The following is a 20083-nucleotide window of genomic DNA, read 5'->3' on the forward strand; positions in this document are numbered from 1 at the left end:
AATTATGCTGGGGATTGACAGAGTGGATAGGGAGATGCTCTTTACACTCTCACATAATACCATAACCAGGGGACATCCACTAAAATTGAGTGTTGGGTGGGTTAGGACAGACAAAAGAAAATATCTATGTGGAACTCCTTGCCGCAGGATGTGGTGATGGCATCTGGCCTGGACGCCTTTAAAAGGGGATTGGACAAGTTCCTGGAGGAAAAATCCATTATGGGTTGCAAGCCATGATGTGTAAGTGCAAACTCCTGATTTTAGAAATGGGTTATGTATCAGAGTGCCAGATGCAAGGGAGGGCACCAGGATGAGGTCTCTTGTTATCTGGTGTGCTCCCTGGGGCATTTGGTGGGCCTCTATGAGATACAGGAAGGCTGGACTAGATGGGCCTATGGCCTGATCCAGTGGGCCTGTTCTTATGTTCTTAAGTAGGTACTGGCCCCAGAATTCAAAATCTTGTAATTTTTTATTTTTTTTGCAAGGGGGGGGAGGAGAATAACACCCTAATCTTTAGGGTGGTGACAATGAACTTGAAAGTGTATAGAAGAGATCTTGGCCGCAATCCTAACCAACTTTCCGATGCTGACTTAAGGGCAATGCAACTCGCAAACAGCCTTATGTTGAGGAGGCCTCCATGACTGCCCCCCAACTGCAGGATGTAGCACATGACCCACTGGCACAACTATGCTAGTGCTGGAAAGCTGGTTAGGACTGCATCCCTTGAAAGCTGGGAGTGGGCCAAACAGAACCCCCTAGAAATCAGATGGTACTGTCTGTCCTTGCCCCATGATCAGCTGAAACAAATGCGAACACATATAAATCAAGTGTATTTGCATCACTGTATGCAACTGGTGAAGTACTCTGGGACTTTTTTTATTTTTCCAGCTGCAGAGCCCTCTGGAACACTGATCCCCTCACTGAGAGCCCACAGATCCTCCAGTTTGGCTTATGTATGATTGCCATTACTGCATTCTTGCAAAATTCCATTCACAGAAAGTCTTGCAGCCTCAGAGACTCTAGCAATCACCCAACAAAGTCAAATTACCAAGCTCCCAAAATTACATTCTGGTGTAATTGCAGTTTCCAGATAGTCTTCAAGGGAAGCCCCACATGGAGCATACTACAGTAGGCAAGTTTTGATGCCACCAAGACATGGACAACTGTGGTGAGGTCTGACTGATTCAAGCACAGACAAAGCTGGCAGACCAGCTTCAGGGCAAATGTCCCCCTGGGCATTGTCACCACCTGGTGATCCAAGGATAGCGGAGAATCCAGAAGGACCCCCAAGCTGCAAACCTGCTTTAGCAGAGGAAGTGTGACCCCATTTAGGTCAGGATGACAATTCAGGGTGGTTGAATCATACTGAACCAGGAGGATTTGTTTTGTCTGAATTTAATTTCAGCTCGTTGACCTCACCCACTTCCCAACCGCCTCCAGACAGCGCTCCAGGATTTTGACACCCTCCCTGGGATTAGATGGCACAGAGAGATAGAACTGGGTGGCCTTACAGCCCAATCCTATGCATGTCTACTCAGAAGTAAGTCCCATTAGAGGTAGTGGGGCTTAGTCCCAGGAAAGTGTGGATAGGATTGGGCTGTCAATCTCTTCCATATCCAGATCACCTTCCCTTTGCCCAGCAGTAAACACCAGGTCCCACAAGTGTCCTGCCACGTGCTTTGGGGCTGAAATTACTCAAGAGAGGCTGTGGCCTGCCACTGCAGCCATGGAATCCTGAGCTGCTTCTAGGTCGGGGCCCAGCACTGAAGTCCCCTGGAAGCAACAAGCAGGGTCATTGCAAGGCCACCCCTATTTCCAAGGAGTGAGTTGGCAATTCTGTGTCAACCAAGCTAGCGCGCATGTGGGTGGATGCATGTGCACAAAAATGCAGCAACCTCAAGGCAGCTGGGCATTTTTGGACCCTGCAGGGCTGCTGCAGTCATCATGACACACACGTCCCTCCTCATCTGGCAGGGGAAGCTGAGCAGGCCCAGCTGAGTCAAGGTTTTCCAACTGGTCGTCATGGCAACTGAACCACACACTATCAGTGGTCAGAGGGAGTGGAAGGGGGCTGTAGCCAGCAATGACTTGGGGGGTGTCTGCTCTGCCAGTTCTGGTGCACTCAGGCTGCTGGAGGAGGAAAAATGCTCTCGGGACGAGCCTCCCCTGTCCTTGGGGCAAAATCTGTGACATAAGCAAGACCAACAGCATCTTCTAGCTGCCCGAAATTATCTCAGAGATGCTCATGAAAATGACTACTGTGCCCTCTCCACGTCTCTTTTGCCCAAACCCAGACTCTTCCCTGATCTTCCTCTTTACTATCTTGTAATTATCAGTTCTGCATTCCAAAACCAAATGTCAGGACAAATCAAATGATTCCAGAGAAACAAATAATAATAATAATAATAATAATAATAATAATAATAAAAAAACTTTATTTTTATCCCGCCCTTCTCCCTAACGGGACCCAGGGCAGCTAACAACATATTAAAAAACAATAGAATTTAAAAAACATTAATACAAACAGATAAAAACATTTAAAAACACACTACAGGGCCATAAAAACAGTAGTCAGATTAAAAGAGTAAAAGAGCAGATCACCGAGGAATCAAGCCTGTAAAACTAAAAGATGTATAAAAAGTTAAGAAGGCCAGAAATCAGAAGGCTTGTTTAAACAACAGTGTTTTCAGGCCTCGCCGAAAGCGCTCAAGAGAGGGAGCCATTCTCAAGTCAAGGGGAAGGGAGTTCCATAATGTTGGTGCCACTACCGAGAAGGCCCTATTTCTTGCAGCCACCCCCCGGACCTCCTTGGCTGGCGGCACTTGCAAAAAGGCCTTCTCTGATGACCTGAGATGGCGAGCCGGATTGTACGGGAGTAGGTGGTCTCTAAGATATCCTGGCCCAGAGCAGTATAGGGCTTTAAAGGTCAAAACCAGCACCTTGAATTGGGCCCGGAAACGAATGGGCAGCCAATGCAGCCCCCGGAGAAGCGGGCTGACAGAGTCAAACCGCCTGGCTCTGGTGACCACACGGGCCGCCGCATTCTGTACTAATTGTAGTTTCCGAACCGTCTTCAGGGGCAGCCCCACATAGAGCGCGTTACAGTAATCTAACCTCGATGTCACCGTGGCATGGATCACCGTGGCCAGGTCTGCACGATCCAAGTACGGTCGCAGCTGGTGCACCAGCCGAAGCTGAGCAAAGGCCCCCCTAGCCACAGCCGCCACCTGGGAATCCAGGAGCAGCTGCGAATCCAGGAGGACCCCCAAGCTGCGAACCTGCTCCTTCAGAGCAGCCCATACACAGAGCTACATCGGTCATTCCAATTACCCAGTTAGCTTTATCAAGAAGTGACTGAATCCCACGCTCAGCTCTCACATGGTGAGCCATGTGAACGCTCCAGAGGCCCAAGAGTTCATGACAGTTTTTCTCTGAATTAATCAACAGGTCACCCTGGACCAGGAGACTCACAAACCGTCATTTCTTTCTCCTGCTTGTATCAGTCGATCCTCACACTGCAATCCTGGGCTGATAAGGCTAAGAAATTAACAAGCCCCCAAAGCATTAGAATTCTGCCCTATAATTATTAGGTACATTTGTTAAGTGTTTCTGAAAATAAATCATGTGAGAACAGCATTGGCAAGTTATTAATTCCTAATTGCTTACTGATTATTAATTTCAAACAACTCCTTTTATAAGGATGTCACCCAGTTAAAGAAACCAATTTCATTAACAGCACAATCCTAGGCATGTCTACTTAAAAGTAAGTCTCACTGAATTCAGTGGTACTGATTTCCAGGTAAATATGCAGTCCAAATGAAGGACATCAATATAATCAATTAATTAAATGAGTTTTGATGGAGTAATTGGTCTGCAGACACTTGCATATGATTGGACCTGCTCCTGTCTCCCTTCACTCGCCTTCCTCCACCTCTGCCCGGTTCCAGCCCACATTGGTTTCCTGCCTCCTTTCCCTGGCTGTGCCTTCCTCTCTGTGTAGCTTCCTGCCTCTTCCCCTTTCTCCCTACCCGCCCCCCACCTTAACAGCCCCTTTAAGGGTTGGTTCCAGCATACAGCTGGTACGACAGGGTGGAGGAATGGCTGGCAAACTATCCATGGTTCCCATCCTCATTGGCCTCCTCCAAGGATGCACACTGCTCAATTTAGGTACATGGGACCCATTCGGAGCCACAGGGATCCACAGACTGCAACAAGGACCATTGGGTTCATGACTCTGTGGCAGCTCCTAGCCTAGCCTACAGGGCTGTTGTGAGGACAACATTGAACAAAAGCCCATGTGCTCTTCACTGAGCTCTTCAGAGAATGGATGGAATGCAAAGGAGATTAATAACATGCATCACAGATGTGAGGATCTGAATCTGTACTAGTGACTGCATGATACACCAAATGCTATTTTGGTGAGATTAATCCAGAGTAAAATTAATAATTAATAATAATCATTGAGTGCCGTCAACATCCCTATTATGGAATAACACAAGCAAGGAAGACAGATCCCTACCCCAAGGGACACGCAACCTTTTTCAAGAGTTGTGGGGGTATAAAGGAGAGGAAGGAACAGAAAGAGGGAGATGACAGAAGACAAGATTGTCCATGACTTGGCCCTCTTCCCTGCTGGTGCTGTGCCCATTCTTGGGTATGCAAGTAACCCAAATCTTCCAGAACTGTTTCTAACTGCTTGCTTCTCACTAAATGTCCTGTTATATAGTTTAATACAAATGTTCTCTTCATTGATTTATTATCTCACAAGGCCTGAAAATTAGTGAAGCTTTGAGTTAGCAGAAAAAGGAACAGTCCCTTATTGACCTTTTCATCAGCAGGGGAAAACGTCTTTCCATCTTTGGCTTCAGTCGGGTTTCATGCATCATACTAAAGACTAACATAAGTATTTTAAAGCATGCAGGGGAGCTGGAGAGCCCAGGGTAGTGAAAAGGGTACCCCCAGCGCCTGTCTTGTCTAGGAGAGGCCAAAGGAGTACAACTTTCAAAGCTTCTCCTTGCCTGGGCATCTGGGGTCCACCTTGAATGCAACTTAAAATAAGGGGACTCATTTAAGTGTTTGCCACAGAAGCTGCACGCCTTCCTTCTCACTCTCCATCTCTTGAAAAAAGCTGAATCAAACAACCCATAAACAATGGAAGAAAATAACCAAACTGGTTATTTCTGGAACCTGTCTTAGATCCACACGTCCCACCGAGATCATTCATCTTTTTCACATCTACAGTTTCTATCCCACTTCTTGGCAAACTCTTGAACTGCATATCTTAGAGCTGAGTACTAAATAAACATAACATAAAGCCATAAAACAAGGTGACATTGAACCAGTCCAGTCGCACAACTACCATAAAAAGTGTGGCACATGCCTTTAGCCCTTACCCTGGGAGTGAGGCACTTCCACCAGCTTCTCACCAGCTAGAGAGCACCCATGCAAACACTCTGCTGACACAAAGCCAACCTCCGTATGGTCAGTGTGTGGGCAAGGAGCTCCCACAGACACACTGGCTCAAGCACATACTGAGTGAAACGTGGGAGAGATACGTGACAAGTACATCAAACTGGAGACTTGATAAGCTGCCCCCCCCGAGAGCTACAGCCTCACTGTTTTAAAAGTATGACTTGATTTGCTGATACTGCTGTAATCTTTGTGAGATTAAACTCTAAAATTAAATATATATGAAAAACAGTCACTCCAAAATAAATCACTACAGAGAGCATGTGGGGGGGGGTATGCCTTGGAAACAACTGCTGCGTGTGTGTTGACAGTGCATAGTAGGAGCTTAATGTGCATGTGTGTATGTTTCAAGTGGGGGGATGCCGGGGAACAGGTGAATGCATGGCTAGCAAGCCAAGGTTATATTTTCGTGCCCTTGGCAATGATCCTACACTTTCCTGTGAGTACCAGTACCAGACTACCGGGGGTTCTGAGGTAAAGCTTTGTACCTGCATGAGCCCCCCCTCCCCATGCTGCATTGAGCCCCCGAGTCCTCCAAAATTGACAGCAGATCCTTCCTCTCTCCCAAGGAGCCAACAGGAGCATCCCCTACAGAGCTGCCATATTGGACACAAGGAGCTGGTGGGCACTTTCATTTGTCAATGGGGGTGTTGAAGGGCTCGATGACACGAGTCTCTCAGCCAGCTTGGTTCATTGCTGCCCTGATCCTGGGAGGGTTCAGAGCATATCTATGGTCTCCCTGCTGCTCCTCACTGTGGCCTGAGGCTCAGCCAACAGACCACGTACCACAGGTGGATTTCCCCTCCTCACCTCATCAAGCAATGATTAAACTAGTCCACTGATAGCAAAAGTGAAAGTGAGAATCTCTCCACATTCATCTTTTATGTGCGGGAGAAACAGAGACCTTTGAACACCAGGATGACCGGAGGTACAATCCAGAGCAGCAGCTAGAGGGGGTGCAAAGCACAGAGGTTTGCAGGGAGCCTCAGTGGCATGCAAGTGGAGCCTCAACCTCCCCACTGGAGCCATTCCAGGCAGTGGGAGCAAACTGGAGGTGTAAGCCTGGCTCCAAAGGGGAGGGGAGGGGAGGGGAGGGGCCGCTGTCATGCAGCGGTGAGGCTCCCTGCAAAATTTGCGCATTGCACCCCCTCTAGCTACACCACTGTTCCAAACTGCATAAATACTCCGTGCTTGATTTCAGGGGCATTCTTTGACTAGTAAACATTCATATATTGGGAAGAATGTAGATCTCGTCTGATCTCGGAAGCTAAGCAGGGTCAGGCCTGGTTAGTACTTGGATGGGAGACCGCCTGGGAATACCGGGCGCTGTAGGCTTATACCATGATCTCGGAAGCTAAGCAGGGTCAGGCCTGGTTAGTACTTGGATGGGAAACTGTCCAGGAATACCGGATGCAGTAGGTTTATACCATAGTCTTTCGAGACTGAAGGTTGCCAACCAGGTCTGTTGCTGCAATAGTGAGAACCATTCTGGACACTGTCAAAGAAGGTTCACATGAGGCATCCTGTCACATTGTGGTTGACAGGATCTTTGTGCTCACCACAGCACAAAACTGAAACTGTCCAGCAAACAAGGGTTCAGAGGTGCTAATCTGCTTTGGGTTTCTGCCTGTTTAGCACTTTTTAAAGGCGTATGACTGAGGGAGGCAAGTCGTGGCTATAACTGTAGTCTGTCAACTAGGATAGCATGCTAATCAGTTCGTTTGTAAACCATGGTTTGAGCTCACTACAAACCAGGATAGCTGACTCTGGTCTAGTGGTCACAATTCATGGCATGTCTGTGAATTCAGAAATCAGAGAGGGCCACAGTGATGCTTTGTAAGCCATGCTGTGGCACGTTGTCTGAAGTGAGCCATAGAAATTGGGTTTCATGTGAGCAACAACACTCTGCTGCTCCAACTGTTTGTGTCAAGGGTACTTTGCAAAATTATGGCATCTTAATTTGCTCTAAAAGTGGGAGGGGCTTCCCTCCTGGTTTGGGCAAACTGAAGGGAGACAAATAAAGCTGTACAGTATCTGAAAACCTTTGTGACCTTTCCCCCCCCCCCTTCAGTCAGATCTAGGGAAGGGGAGAGAGATGCCTCTTGCAAGGTTATCATCATGCAGACAAATTCATCACCAGCTGACATCCCGGATGAAGTTACGAAGCTGCCCAGGGCAAGTCAGGCCCTGGTTGCCTATTCAGACTGACAGTAGCTCTCCGAGATGCTCAGGAAGGACGCAGCCACAAACACACTTCCAAGGGAGAACATGTCAGCGGACACACTGCCCAAATCAGCACACCTTGACCAGTGGTGGTGCCAGGTCAGGAGTGGAGGATCTTTTGCATGGCAGGCAGTGAGGTTTGGGGCCCCTCCCTTCTGGCTGAGAGGTTGCTTAGGAGGATTTAATTTGCTCCTATAAAATGGGAGTTGGCATCCTCAATGAGGAAGAGCAGACCCCTCTATTGCAAACCTTCACTCTTGGAAAGTATTTTTCATATGCATATTGCCCAAGCACCATTTCTCAGAGCCTGTACAAACTTTTAAAACTATAGGACTGATTTGAGTCCTTTTGCTCCTTGCGGCTACCTGTGTTTTGGCCCCTTCTGCTTCCAAATGCATGACTTCTATGCACGGCCAGCTACAGCAGCAGGACACCCATTCGTTCTCCACAACTGCCCCTGAGGTGTCAGTTTGGTCCTCCAGAGGTCTCTGGAGAGGAGAGGCCATTCAGTGGGCCTGCAAACCTTCTCAGCAGCACTTGTTCCCTCCTGCTGGCCCTGGGATCCTGAGCAGCCGTTCTTCCCTGAGCCAGACCACTGCTCCGTCTGGGTCACTGCTGTCAACACAGGCTGGCAGCAGCTCCCCAGGGTGTCAGGCACAAACTGGTCTTTGTCCTCTCTGGAGATGCTGTCTAGAATTCAGTTGGGGGGGGGGGAGCTTTTCCATATAAAACAGCTGCTTCTCCACTCAGCCATGATCCTCCCCTTCAAATGGTTCTCAGTGCCTGGATCCTGATGGAGCTCATCCCTAACCCCTGCTGTTGGGCTCTGTCAGCTCCTTCTGCCTGGGCGTGGGAAATATCTGCAGGGACTATGGGTTTCTGGGATGTAACACTCTTTAAAGGGGTGTTACAGCACACGGGACACCAATGCTTAAGCCATCAGCCCAAGAATATTCAGCACATAGGCACAAAATGGGCAGATCCTGCCTGGGCGTTGGTTCCAGAGGGGGGCTTGGACCAGCAGCTCCCTGTGCAGATGGGGCTTTTTCTGTTCCGACACTCCTTCCAGATGGTTCCAGACAGCCCTTTCAGATCAAGCCTGGTCTGTGGTTTAGCCTCCTGATCGCAGGTTTGCAGGTAGGCTGTGCCCTCTAACCCATTCATAGATATATCGGCCGGCCTGAGTGAAGCACTGGGCTGCCTGCAGGTCTATTCCACTCACAAGGCCAGCTGAGCCAGTCGCCTCAGGGAGCAGATGCCCCACCTCCATCCACTCACTTGCCTGCAGTGCTCCTCTTTCGCTCACTGGATTAGGAAAGGAGGGGGAACTGGAACGAGGGACCATGCCTGGGGCACAGAGAGTGGTGGGCTAGAGTGACTCTCGCTTGGTGAGCCACCTCAGGCACTGGGAGGTCCTGAGCCAGGCCTGACTGCTTGGGTGGCTGGAGCCACACTGGAGCCAGGGAAGACGCTGCATCCACTTCAGGCCCTCCCCCTTTGTTTGCCACAAGGTGGAATCAGTAATGGAACCACAGCAGATCCCAGTTCTTGTCCGGGTCGCTTCTGATGGAGGGGGCTTTGGCTGCTACGCAGGGGAGGATTGCTGCAAGGTGGACAGGGTCTGAAAGAGCAGGCCATGATTTCACAAGTGACCCCCCTCCCATCAGCACTTGTGACTTGCTCTTCCTGTGTCAGATGGGGAGCCTCGGCAAGCCACTCCTCAGGGTGGCCCAGGCACTGTAAACCCCCTTCCCTCTCCCTCTTAGGAGTCAAAAATGCACCATGGAATCAATGAGGAACCCCAGATGGCTCTGGCTGTGCCAGCAACAGCTTCCTTTAGCTTCGCTTCAGTCACAAGACTGTCCGGATTACAAAGCAGGACAAATCCTCGAAGTGTTTGCCTAGTGGCTTCGCATAGCTCATTGTTGACTCAAAGGGAAGGAGGAGAAGTCCTGCTCCCTGGCCAGCTTCCCCTTTCCCAGCTCCTAAAAACCAGCAACTTCACCTTGGACCAAGATTCAAATTCTCTTTCATCTCAGGCCTTGTTCTCACGGAGGTGATAAACCCCTGGCAACGTCATACAATGGCTTGCTCCTCCATGCAGGACAAAGCCCTGAATGCAGAATAACCAGCATGCCAAGAAAAAAGGCCAATCAAGTCTTATCCCTGACATGCTAGCTTTCTATGCAGATGAAGAGGGATTTGGGGAGGGTTTACAGACAAACATTCAGTCATGTGAGCCCTCACTTGCTGTGCTACAGTCTGGATAGGAGGTGACCACATCAGTAATTACGAGGTCAGAAGTAATATGGCTGAACTTCTCTCTCCCTGCCTAACCTACCTCACAGGGGTGACCTATGGATAAAATGGGGAGAGTGATGTCCTGAGCCTCTTGGAGGAAGGGTGGGATGCAAATTAGGTAGGTAGGTAGGTAGACCACAAATAATACCTCAGTGGCATGCTGGTTGCAGAATAAGCAGAGGACCCACTAGCCTTTGTCTTAACATGTACAATCAATAGAGGTGTTTGTTTCTGGTAAACAAGATAGCCTTACACCCTAAGTCTTACTGAACACAATGGGTTTACTTCTGAGTAAGGTAATCAACACGGTTTTCAAACACCCCTAATAATCACCACAAGCTCCAAACCTGTGCCAAAGCACTTCTGAAATCTTTAGTTTTGTTCTTATTGCATTTCCTTTTGTCACTCAGCAAGTGTACTTGCTCACTGACCTCCCTCTTCCACCTTTAACAACAATCTGATTTGCAGAAATCAGTCTGGGGGGGGGGGGAAGCTTTCCCCAGCCCTTTGGGTCTGCAGTTCAACCTGATGTGAAAGGCACAGGACAAGAGGCCAAGACAGTATTTGGTAGTCCTGCATTATAAACCCTGATCCTGTTTACAGTATCTTTGGGCTTCTACTCCCATCAAAATGTTATGGGCAGCTTAACTTTTGAAAACCAGGTCAGAAGTGCGCTCAGCCAAACAAGCCCTCTTTTGTACACTGCTAAATTTGTGAGGCTATAGAAAAAGATGGGGGGGGGGGAGAGATGTTTTTCTGTTAATTGCAAAGGAGATGGAGGGTCAGAAGCAAAGGAGACAGCCAGGCTCCTGTGCCCTAAGAAACGGACAGAGGAGGGAGATTTTATCCCTAGCACAAGACAAGCTACACTGGCCAAGATTCCCTATTTTGCCCAACAAAGGTCCTGGAGTCCTGCCACTCTCCTTTGCTTTTGGTCACACACAGTTTGCAAAGTTTAAGGGAAGAAAAATGAAAAAGCAGCCCGTTACTGAACACCGGGGAAGTGGAGTGAAGCTTCTTATGACACCTCTGAGATAAACACATTTACCATAGCACAGCCTTTCACATACTAGAATAGGGGTGCCCAAACCATGACCTGGGGGCCACTTGCAGCCCTCTGGGACTCCCAACCCAGCCCACAGGGAGCACCCAGTCTCCAATGAGCCTCTGGCCCTCCAGATACTTGCTGCAGCCCATGCTGGCCCAACGCAACTGCTCTCAGCGTGAGAGTGACTGTTCAACCCCTTGCATGAGCTGCAGGCTGAGGACTCCCTCCACTGCTTGCTGTTTCATGTGTGTGATGCAGCAGTGGCAGTGAAGGAAAGGCTGGCCTTGCTTTGTGCAAGGCCTTTCTTCATTCAGTCATATAAGTTCCATCTCTAATACATTCCTTTATGTAAATTTATTCAAATTTGAAATGTAAATTAATTCTTTTTTTCCCTAGCCCCCGACACAGTGACAGAGAGATGATGTGGCCCTCCTGCCAAAAAGTTTGGACACCCCTGGACTAGAACCCACTTCACTTACACAACAACAATCTGCAAGCCTGAAAGGTGCCATGAGACTGTTTGCAGGCAAAAAAATCACTGTCAGTGTCGTCATCAACAGCTGTTGTTCTGGAAGCTGGTTGAACAGATAGATACACAAACAACCCTTTGATTTAACAACTGACTCTGAAAGTCCCTAACAAAGGTGTGGGAAGAGAAGCAGTGGAATGAAAGGAGGGAGGGGCATTTGCACACACGGCAATTGCAGAAGTGCCACAGACAGGCTGGGCTGAGCCAATAAGTTTTGGTGCCCAGAACAAAGTTTTGGAGGCAGAACAAGCCAAACAGCCTCCTCTTTCCCAACAACCAACCGGGTGCTGTAGGCTTATACCATAGTCTTTCGAGACTGAAGGTTGCCAACCAACAGGGCACAATCAGTGGGAGGCTCCCTTACACTGCTCCCACTGAGGGCCTGATCAAGGGAATTTTCTCCCGAAGGCCGCCAATGGGACCGATCCACCTTGCAGACACACCCTATCCTAATGGCTAATAGTGCGCTCTTTCAGAGGCTGCAGGCCAGGCCTGTAGCATGACTCAGCAAGAGCTGCTGCCACATACAAGGCCACCTTAAAACAGACACTCAGTTTTAAGTGTCTGTTTTAAGTGAGTTTTAAGTGAGTTTTAAAACAGGCAAAGTAGTTGGGGGGGCAGGTAAATGCAGCAGCTGGCAATGAGTTTGCTGGAAGGGCAGCCTGTGTGTCTGCCTGCCTGCCTGCCTGCCTGCCTCCCCCCCCCAGACTGAAAAAAAGAAACACAAGGGCTGCTCCCCACCAGTGGGAGGTAGAAGAGGAACCAGGAAAGCAACATTTAAGAGGCCTTGCAGAGGCTGAGAGATCAAGCTGTGAATTAGGCCTTCCCTAGTTCAAATCTTGCTCCTGCGAATGTGATGAACTCACTAGGTGGTCTTAGGCAAGTCACTCCTCAGCCTCAGTCCTCCCCATCTGCAATATGGACATAATACCTACCTCACAGGGTTGTTGCATAGCCGTCAAGAGTGCCTGGCACATCCCCGAGAGCACTTTACACAGATGCAGAGTATTACTGTAAACTTTTCTTTCAAATCCAATTTATTTTTATCATTATTCTGCATGGTTCAAAAATTATTGTTGCTGTTTATTGTTCTTCACATCCCACAGAGAGGGAGGAGCCACATACTGCAGAAATAGAAGCCGAGCAGCCTCGTCCAGTCGGATGTCTCCAGAGCAGCAAGTGCACTCAGACTGGACCAGTGCTGTAGCTAGAGGGGGTGCAAAACACTAAGTTTTGCAGGAAGCCTCACCTCTGTGTGCAAGTGGCTACCCCCCCCCCCCAATGTAGCAAGTGGCTACATTCTGGGCAGGGGAATGAAACAGTGCATGGCCAGTTAAGTTTTGCTCCCACTCAGGGAATGGCTCTAAAGGGGGTCACTTGCATGGCACGTTCAGGCACCTACAAAACTTAGTGCTTTGCACCCCCTCTAGCTATGCCACTGGACTGGACTGCTCAGCGAAGCTGGAGAGCTCGAACTCCGGGAGGGGGGCACACCCTCGGGTCGTTTTCTTCCTCTCTCCCCACACCAGCGGGGGGGGGGGGAGAGAAGCAGTGAAAACGCTGGGGGACCCCACCTCTTCCCTGGGGCACTGTCCACTCTGTCCGGACTGCAGCTTGTGCTTCAGCCCGCACCAAGGCGCCCTCGCGCCCTGCACACGCCCCGAAAGTGAGGCGGCACTCTGCACGCGCTCAGAGGTAGTCGCGCCGCCTCTTCCCTCCTCTCCGGCGGGCGCGATCAGCCCCCTCCCGCCGGCAGCGAGGCTCGCCGAAGTTCAGAGCCGGGCGGCGGAGGGCGCTTGCTGTCGCAGCCGCGGAGCGGGGGGCCTCTGGGCGTGTGCAGAACGCCTCCGCCCCGGCCCCGGCCCCGGCCCCACTCACAGGACTGCACCAGGTCCAGGAAGCGCGCCTTCTGCGCCCGGTCGCGCTGCTGCAGCTGCCGGACGATGTGGCGCTTCCAGCGGCGCCGGCAGCACCACCTGCCCTCGGCCATGGCGGCGCCGCGGAGGACGGCCGGGGAGGGGGAGGGGGAACCCCGTGACGTCGCGCGCGGGGCGGGGCGGGGCGGGCCGGGCCGCAGCGGGGGAATCCCCAGGCCGGGGATCCCTGCCGGCGGTGGCGTAGCCGGAGGGGGGCGGAACACTCAGGCTGGCAGGGAGCCTCAGCGAGGCGGGCAAATGGGAAGGGGCCCGAGAGGAACTTAGTACCCCTCCCAGAAGCTCCGTTTAGGTCCCCCGCCGGGAATGGCTCCAAAGGGAGGGGCTGCTGCGCCCCCCCTCCGGCTACGCCACTGGCAGCCTGTTGCCCCCCCCCCGGGGCCTCTGAGAGGGGTACAAAGCTTCTCTCGGGCCCCTTCCCAAAGAGTCCTGGGAGTCCAGGCCTGCCCAGCAGCTTGATCAGTCATAGCATAGGGAAAACCAAAGCCACTCCTAAGGGCACAATCCTAACCAGGACTACTCAGAAGTAAGTCCTATTGTGTTCAATGGGACTTCCCAGGAAAGTGAGGTTAGGATTGCAGCCCGGCAGCCCAATCCTATCCATACTTTCCTGGGAGTAAGCCCCATTGACTCTAATGGGACTTACTTCTGAATAGACATACATAGGATTGGGCTGTCTCTCTCAGATCATTGCAAATAATGAGCATTATGGTACTTTTGGCTCCCCCCCCCCCAAGGGACCAAGCCTGGCTTCTGCAGCACTGGGGTCCCGCACCTGTGTCCCTGGGCTCCTCCACACTCCTTCTTGGGAAGCGGCTCCACAAGCCCAAGAGCTCCCGGAGCAGGCCTGCTTCCTCCCAGATTTGGCACTGTGTTAAGGAGTGTCCTGCCTGCATTCCTCCGCCTGGGGCCTCTGGCTTGCAGCAGCTGCAGCCGCCATGCCCACAGGAGTGCCCCCAGCATCCCACGTGGGTGGCGAGTCAGGCGAGATGGGCAAATGCAGGAGCCCAGGAAATCTCTGGGCCTCAACAGATTCCCTTGGAGCACAAGGCAGGTGTGTGGCTCAGGCCGTGCAACACTAGCAGCAAATGAACAGCACCTGGGGCAAGGTGCTGGTGAACAGAAAACCATCAGGAACATGAAGAGAGAGCCCCAGCAGGGCCCAGAGTGCTGCAGAGGACTCCAGGCCGCTGCTGTGGCGTCAAGGGATTCCCTGCCCGATGTCATTGCTGCACAGCTCCAGCCCTGCCTCCGCCAGCTGCGCCACCTGCACTCCACCTGCCCAGCGCCCCCTTCAGGTGGGCTGCACCTATGGCATCAGAGTGGGCAGAGGGGTACCCCACCTCCCCCTGTCCAGCCCCTCGGATCAGCCCCTCATGGCAGGTAGACAGGAAAGGGAGACACACCTTTGCCCTCCCACCTCCAGGGTGCTGCTGCTGTGTCCCCACCTAGACCCAGTTCCCCTTCCTGACCCCCTCCAGCTGGGTGACTCTCCTGGGAGAGGAGCCACCAGAGGGAGGGAGCCAAGAGTCCCCCCCACCCCCAAGTAGGACTGGTCCGCCCTTTGCCTGCTGGTGCAAGTGGGGAGGCATCCAGCAGGGCATGCAGGCTCTGCGCTCTTTGCAGCCTGTGGAGCTGCACAGCAACACCTCTGAGTTCTTGTCTGATTCCAGAGGAACCCCATTCCTGAGACTTCCCATCTCTTCAGGAGGGAGAAATCTCCTCTCAGTTCAAATTGAGCTGTGGAGATTTAAACACTCATATAGTATGAACATAAGAACAGCCCCACTGGATCAGGCCACAGGCCCATCTAGTCCAGCTTCCTGTATCTCACAGCGGCCCACCAAATGCCCCAGGGAGCACACCAGATAACAAGGGACCTGCAAGGCATTCTGGGAATTGTAGTTAAGAACATAAGTACAGCCCCACTGGATCAGGCCATAGGCCCATCTAGTCCAGCTTCCTGTATCTTACAGCAGCCCACCAAATGCCCCAGGGAGCACACCAGATAACGAGACCAGCATCCTGGTGCCCTCCCTTGCATCTGGCATTCTGACATAACCCATTTCTAAAATCAGGAGGTGGCGCGTACACATCATGGCTTGTACCCCGCAATGGATTTTTCCTCCAGAAACTTGTCCAATCCCCTTTTAAAGGCATCTAGGCTAGATGCCAGCACCACATCCTGTGGCAAGCAGTTCCACAGACCGACCACACGCTGAGTAAAGAAATATTTTCTTTTGTCTGTCCTAACCCACCCAACACTCAATTTTAGTGGATGTCCCCTGGTTCTGGTATTATGTGAGAGTGTAAAGAGCATCTCCCTATCCACTCTGTCCATCCCCTGCATAATTTTGTATCAATCATGTTCCCCCTCATGCGTCTCTTTTCTAGGCTGAAGAGGCCCAAACGCCGTAGCCTTTCCTCGTAAGGAAGGTGCCCCATCCCCGTAATCATCTTACTCACTCTCTTTTGCACCTTTTCCATTTCCACTATGTCCTTTTTGAGATGTGGTGACCAGAACTGGACACAATACTCCAGGTGTGGCCTTACCATCAATTTGTATAACGGCATTATAATATTAGCCGTTTTGTTCTCAATACCTTTTCTAACGATCGCAAGCATGGAGTTGGCCTTCTTCACTGCCGCCGCACATTGAGTCGACACTTTCATCGACCTGTCCACCACCACCCCAAGATCTCTCTCCTGATCTCTCACAGACAGCTCAGAACCCATCAGCCTATATCTAAAGAGGCGCTAACCAGACAAAATAGAAAATTTATTGTGCCCAACAATAGCAACACTGCAAACAGGAACAACCAGGGCCAGAAGATGGACAAGGGGTCCTTTCTTGAGCTCCGACTCCAAGGTGGAGGCTCAGATGGAGAACAGCCAACACCTCCTGTGAAATGGGAAGACCTAACCAAGATGAGCAAGCTGAACAGGATGGCCTCCTGAGTGAGCAGACACCAAAGAGAAGCAAGACATTAAGCCCAGTCTCCTGTTCTTCTCCAGAAGAGCACATCTTGAAGAGGGGAGGACAGCAGAGCCTCCCTTCTTTTCATTCAAGAAATGACACAACAGAATACTGTATGAGGCTGCAGTACAGCCATTGACACAAACCGTCTTGGAGCTGTGAGATCCTCCAGTGCCCAGGCTGTTGTAGCTATGCAAAGTCTTCTTATGTTTACTCCAGGAGATCCCACCGAAAGGATATCTCTGCAGCTGGTGGATGCAAAGATGAACCAGCATTGCCAGCATGTGCCACAGAGTGAAGCAAAATAAAATAAGATGCATCCAAGTCAATTTTTCTCAATAGTTAAGAGTTTGTGTCAGATTTTGCAAGAGGGCAATGTGTGCCATGCCCTCAAATCCAGAATCAGTACAAGGGGAGGGGGGGCCACAGGAGCTCATTTTTTTTCCGCAGCTTCTCTAAAATCTCAGCATGTTCGACAAGAATGGCCTTGTACTACTAAGCAAAGGTTACAAAGCACCTTGGGAAGACATGGTAGCAAAGGATGCACCCCCTGACTAAAAGTAGCAAAGGATGCACCCCCTGCTGTCTGGGTTCCCCTTGGCCTCAGGGTAAAAGGGAGGTAGAATAGATGGGAGGGGGGTGCTGGCCAAACAACAGGGATGCAACTAGGTCTCAGAGAGTTATGGATGTTCCTTCTAATGGACCAACACAGCCACCTCTGTAGATGTTCTTTGTTAGATGTTTGTGGCAACCAATCAAAAGCCAGCCTGCTGCATGAAGAGAGGGTCTTCTTCTCTTCAGGCAGCCTCCATAGCAGGAGGGGAATTAGTTGTAAAACAGACACACAAAACTCTGGTAGGAATTCTTGAAGGAGGCTGGAAAACAGCATTTTCCAGGGTTGGGAAATCGAGTCAGTGACTCGGACTCAAGTCACAAAAATGCATGCTTTGAGATGACTCGTTGACTCATAAGTCATGCGTGTGGAAGACTCTGAAAAGGCTCGAGTCAGGGCCCCCCTGACTCAGCGCTCGTACCCACGCTTGCTGACTCAACTTCTGCCTGTGTCTGGATTGCTTGCTTACTGTTTCTGTGAACATAAGAACAGCCCCACTGGATCAGGCCATAGGCCCATCTAGTCCAGCTTCCTGTATCTCACAGCAACCCATCAAATGCCCCAGGGAGCACACCACGTAACAAGAGACCTGCATCCTGGTGCCCTCCCTTGCATCTGGCATTCTGACAGAACCCATTTCTAAAATCAGGAGGTTGCACATACACATCATGGTTTGTAACCCGTAATGGATTTTTCCTCCAAAAACGTGTACAATCCCCTTTTAAAGGCATCCAGGCCAGATGCTGTCATCACATGCTGTGGCAAGGAGTTCCACAGACCAACCACACGCTGAGTAAAGAAATATTTTCTTTTGTCTGTTCTAACTCTCCCAACACTCAATTTTAGTGGATGTCCCCTGGTTCTGGTGTTATGTGAGAGTGTAAAGAGCATCTCCCTATCCACTCTGTCCATCCCCTGCATAATTTTGTATGTCTCAATCATGTCCCCCATCAGGCGTCTCTTTTCTAGGCTGAAGAGGCCCAAACGCCGTAGCCTTTCCTCATAAGGAAGGTGCCCCATCCCCGTAATCATCTTAGTCGCTCTCTTTTGCACCTTTTCCATTTCCACTATGTCCTTTCTGAGATGTGGCGACCAGAACTGGACACAATACTCCAGGTGTGGCCTTACCATAGATTTGTACAATGGCATTATAATACTAGCCGTTTTGTTCTCAATACCTTTCCTAATTATCCCAAGCATAGAATTGGCCTTCTTCACTGCCGCCGCAGATTGGGTCAACACTTTCATCGACCTGTCCACCACCACCCCAAGATCTCTCTCCTGATCTGTCACAGACAGCTCAGAACCCATCAGCCTATATGTGAAGTTTAGATTTTGCCCCAATTTTTGCCCCTATATTTGAAGTTTTGATTTTTGCCCCAATGTGCATGACTTTACACTTAACACTGTGTTAAGTGTTACCCTTAAGTGCACTTAATTCTGAGTAGGTGAACAATAGGAAAGTTCCAGCCGGGAGGCAGGAAAAGGTTGATGTTTTCCTCTTGCAATGAATGGGGGAGGCAGGACTGGGCTCTCTTTCCCCATCTCTGATAGGAATGAACAGATGATCATTGGACAAAGGATGGGCATTCTCATATTGCCATTGGCTGGGGGAGGACAAGAGGAGGAGCCAGCATGACGTGGGGGGGAAAAGAAGCCTCATTGAATGACTGGCTGAAGAGGGACTACTTCTGTGTAGGGGTGCAAAGGATCGGGTCCCCTTGGTAAGCCGCCCAGCTGCTGCTCATGAACCTCTTCCCTCTCACCACTTCTGCCCCAGCCCTCACTCATTCCCTCCCACCCCTCCCACCCTCTTTACAGATGGAAAGGGACAGCAGGGGAGTAGTTAAACAGAACTCCAACACACACACAGAGCCCGGCAGCAGCCCCGTTTTTTCCACAGCTGGCTTTTGAAAGAGGGGAGCAACTCGACTCAAGTCCTTTAGAGTCACTAAAGGGTGACTCAAAGACTCAGAAAGTGCCCCCATTATGCTTTTCAAGTCGAGTCTCAGGGGGCGGTGACTCTAGACATGACTTGAGTCATGCTGCATTGGACTTTCCCATCCCTGTCATTTTCCATTAGGAGAACAACCCCCATCCCAGCTGACATCTGTGACTACAGAACAGACACATATAAATGACAAAGACATGCAATGTTTGAAGGATGAAGAATACTTTAGACAGAAGGAAAGGGAGGATTCAACAACAGAAAGAACAACAAAGAAACACACAGAATAAAACAACACCCGGAAGGACTTGTACATTCCCTGGCGAGCTCTTTATGACTCTTCCACTCCCAAAAGGTGGGTGTATCTTAGACATCCTGCAGCAGGATCGTTTGTTTATGTTTATCTGTCAGAAGACACATTGCTCCTTTTCGAGGACACCTGGCTCTTCACAGACAAGTCACTTTGCGACTGCTGGCTTTTCATTGATCCCTAAAAAGACAAGCAATGAGCATGACCCCACTGGATAGGTTAGCTGTGAGGCTGAAAGTGTAACCCCCCCCCCCCACTGGTCACCAAACTGCCTTTGCAGACTCCTCACAATTTCTGCTGCTTTGCGAGGCTGAGGATCTCAAGGGCTCAGTCTGGGGATCTTTCTCCAACTGCCTCTGCCCTTTCCCAGAGGGATGTCTTTATGGTTTTAATTGCACAGTGGTGCCACTCTCAGCATTACTTTGGGCAAGCACACACTTTCACCTGGTGAGAATGCACAGAGGTGGTGGGAACCAGGTGAACCAGCTACCTTCTAGGGAGAGATGTGGGCGTTGCTGCCCCATGTTCCTTTCCTGCAAAATTATGATTGAATTGGCTGTCCTTGCTCCCATCACACTCCCACTACACAGAAAGAGTGTGTTTACCCACTCTAGAAAGCCTAAGCCTAATGGCCTAGAAAGGATAGCCTTCCTAGGTTGGTAGCAGAAGGCACAGTGTTGTGCTGGCTCTAGTCCTACCAGCAGGGTAGACTCTGGGAGGTGGTGGTGGAG

At 50.5% G+C, this 20083-nt stretch overlaps 2 protein-coding genes across 2 annotated transcripts in view; both read right to left on the bottom strand.

Moving 5' to 3' along the window:
- ATG16L2 (autophagy related 16 like 2) overlaps positions 1-13560 on the bottom strand; it is a 42126-nt gene extending 28566 nt beyond the window's left edge. The window contains exon 1 of the mRNA XM_066620921.1: positions 13449-13560. Within this exon, the coding sequence (XP_066477018.1) occupies positions 13449-13560 (112 nt within the window). The remainder of the gene's footprint in view (positions 1-13448) is intronic.
- An 818-nt stretch (positions 13561-14378) lies between these two features.
- The window catches only part of LOC136643974 (disintegrin and metalloproteinase domain-containing protein 9-like), a 45121-nt gene continuing 39416 nt past the window's right edge, over positions 14379-20083 (bottom strand). Inside the window, exon 16 of the mRNA XM_066619418.1 lies at positions 14379-14541. Coding sequence (XP_066475515.1) covers positions 14379-14541 — 163 coding nt within the window. The remainder of the gene's footprint in view (positions 14542-20083) is intronic.

This window comes from Tiliqua scincoides, chromosome 3 (assembly GCF_035046505.1).
Source record: "Tiliqua scincoides isolate rTilSci1 chromosome 3, rTilSci1.hap2, whole genome shotgun sequence".
Classification (NCBI taxonomy): domain Eukaryota; kingdom Metazoa; phylum Chordata; class Lepidosauria; order Squamata; family Scincidae; genus Tiliqua; species Tiliqua scincoides.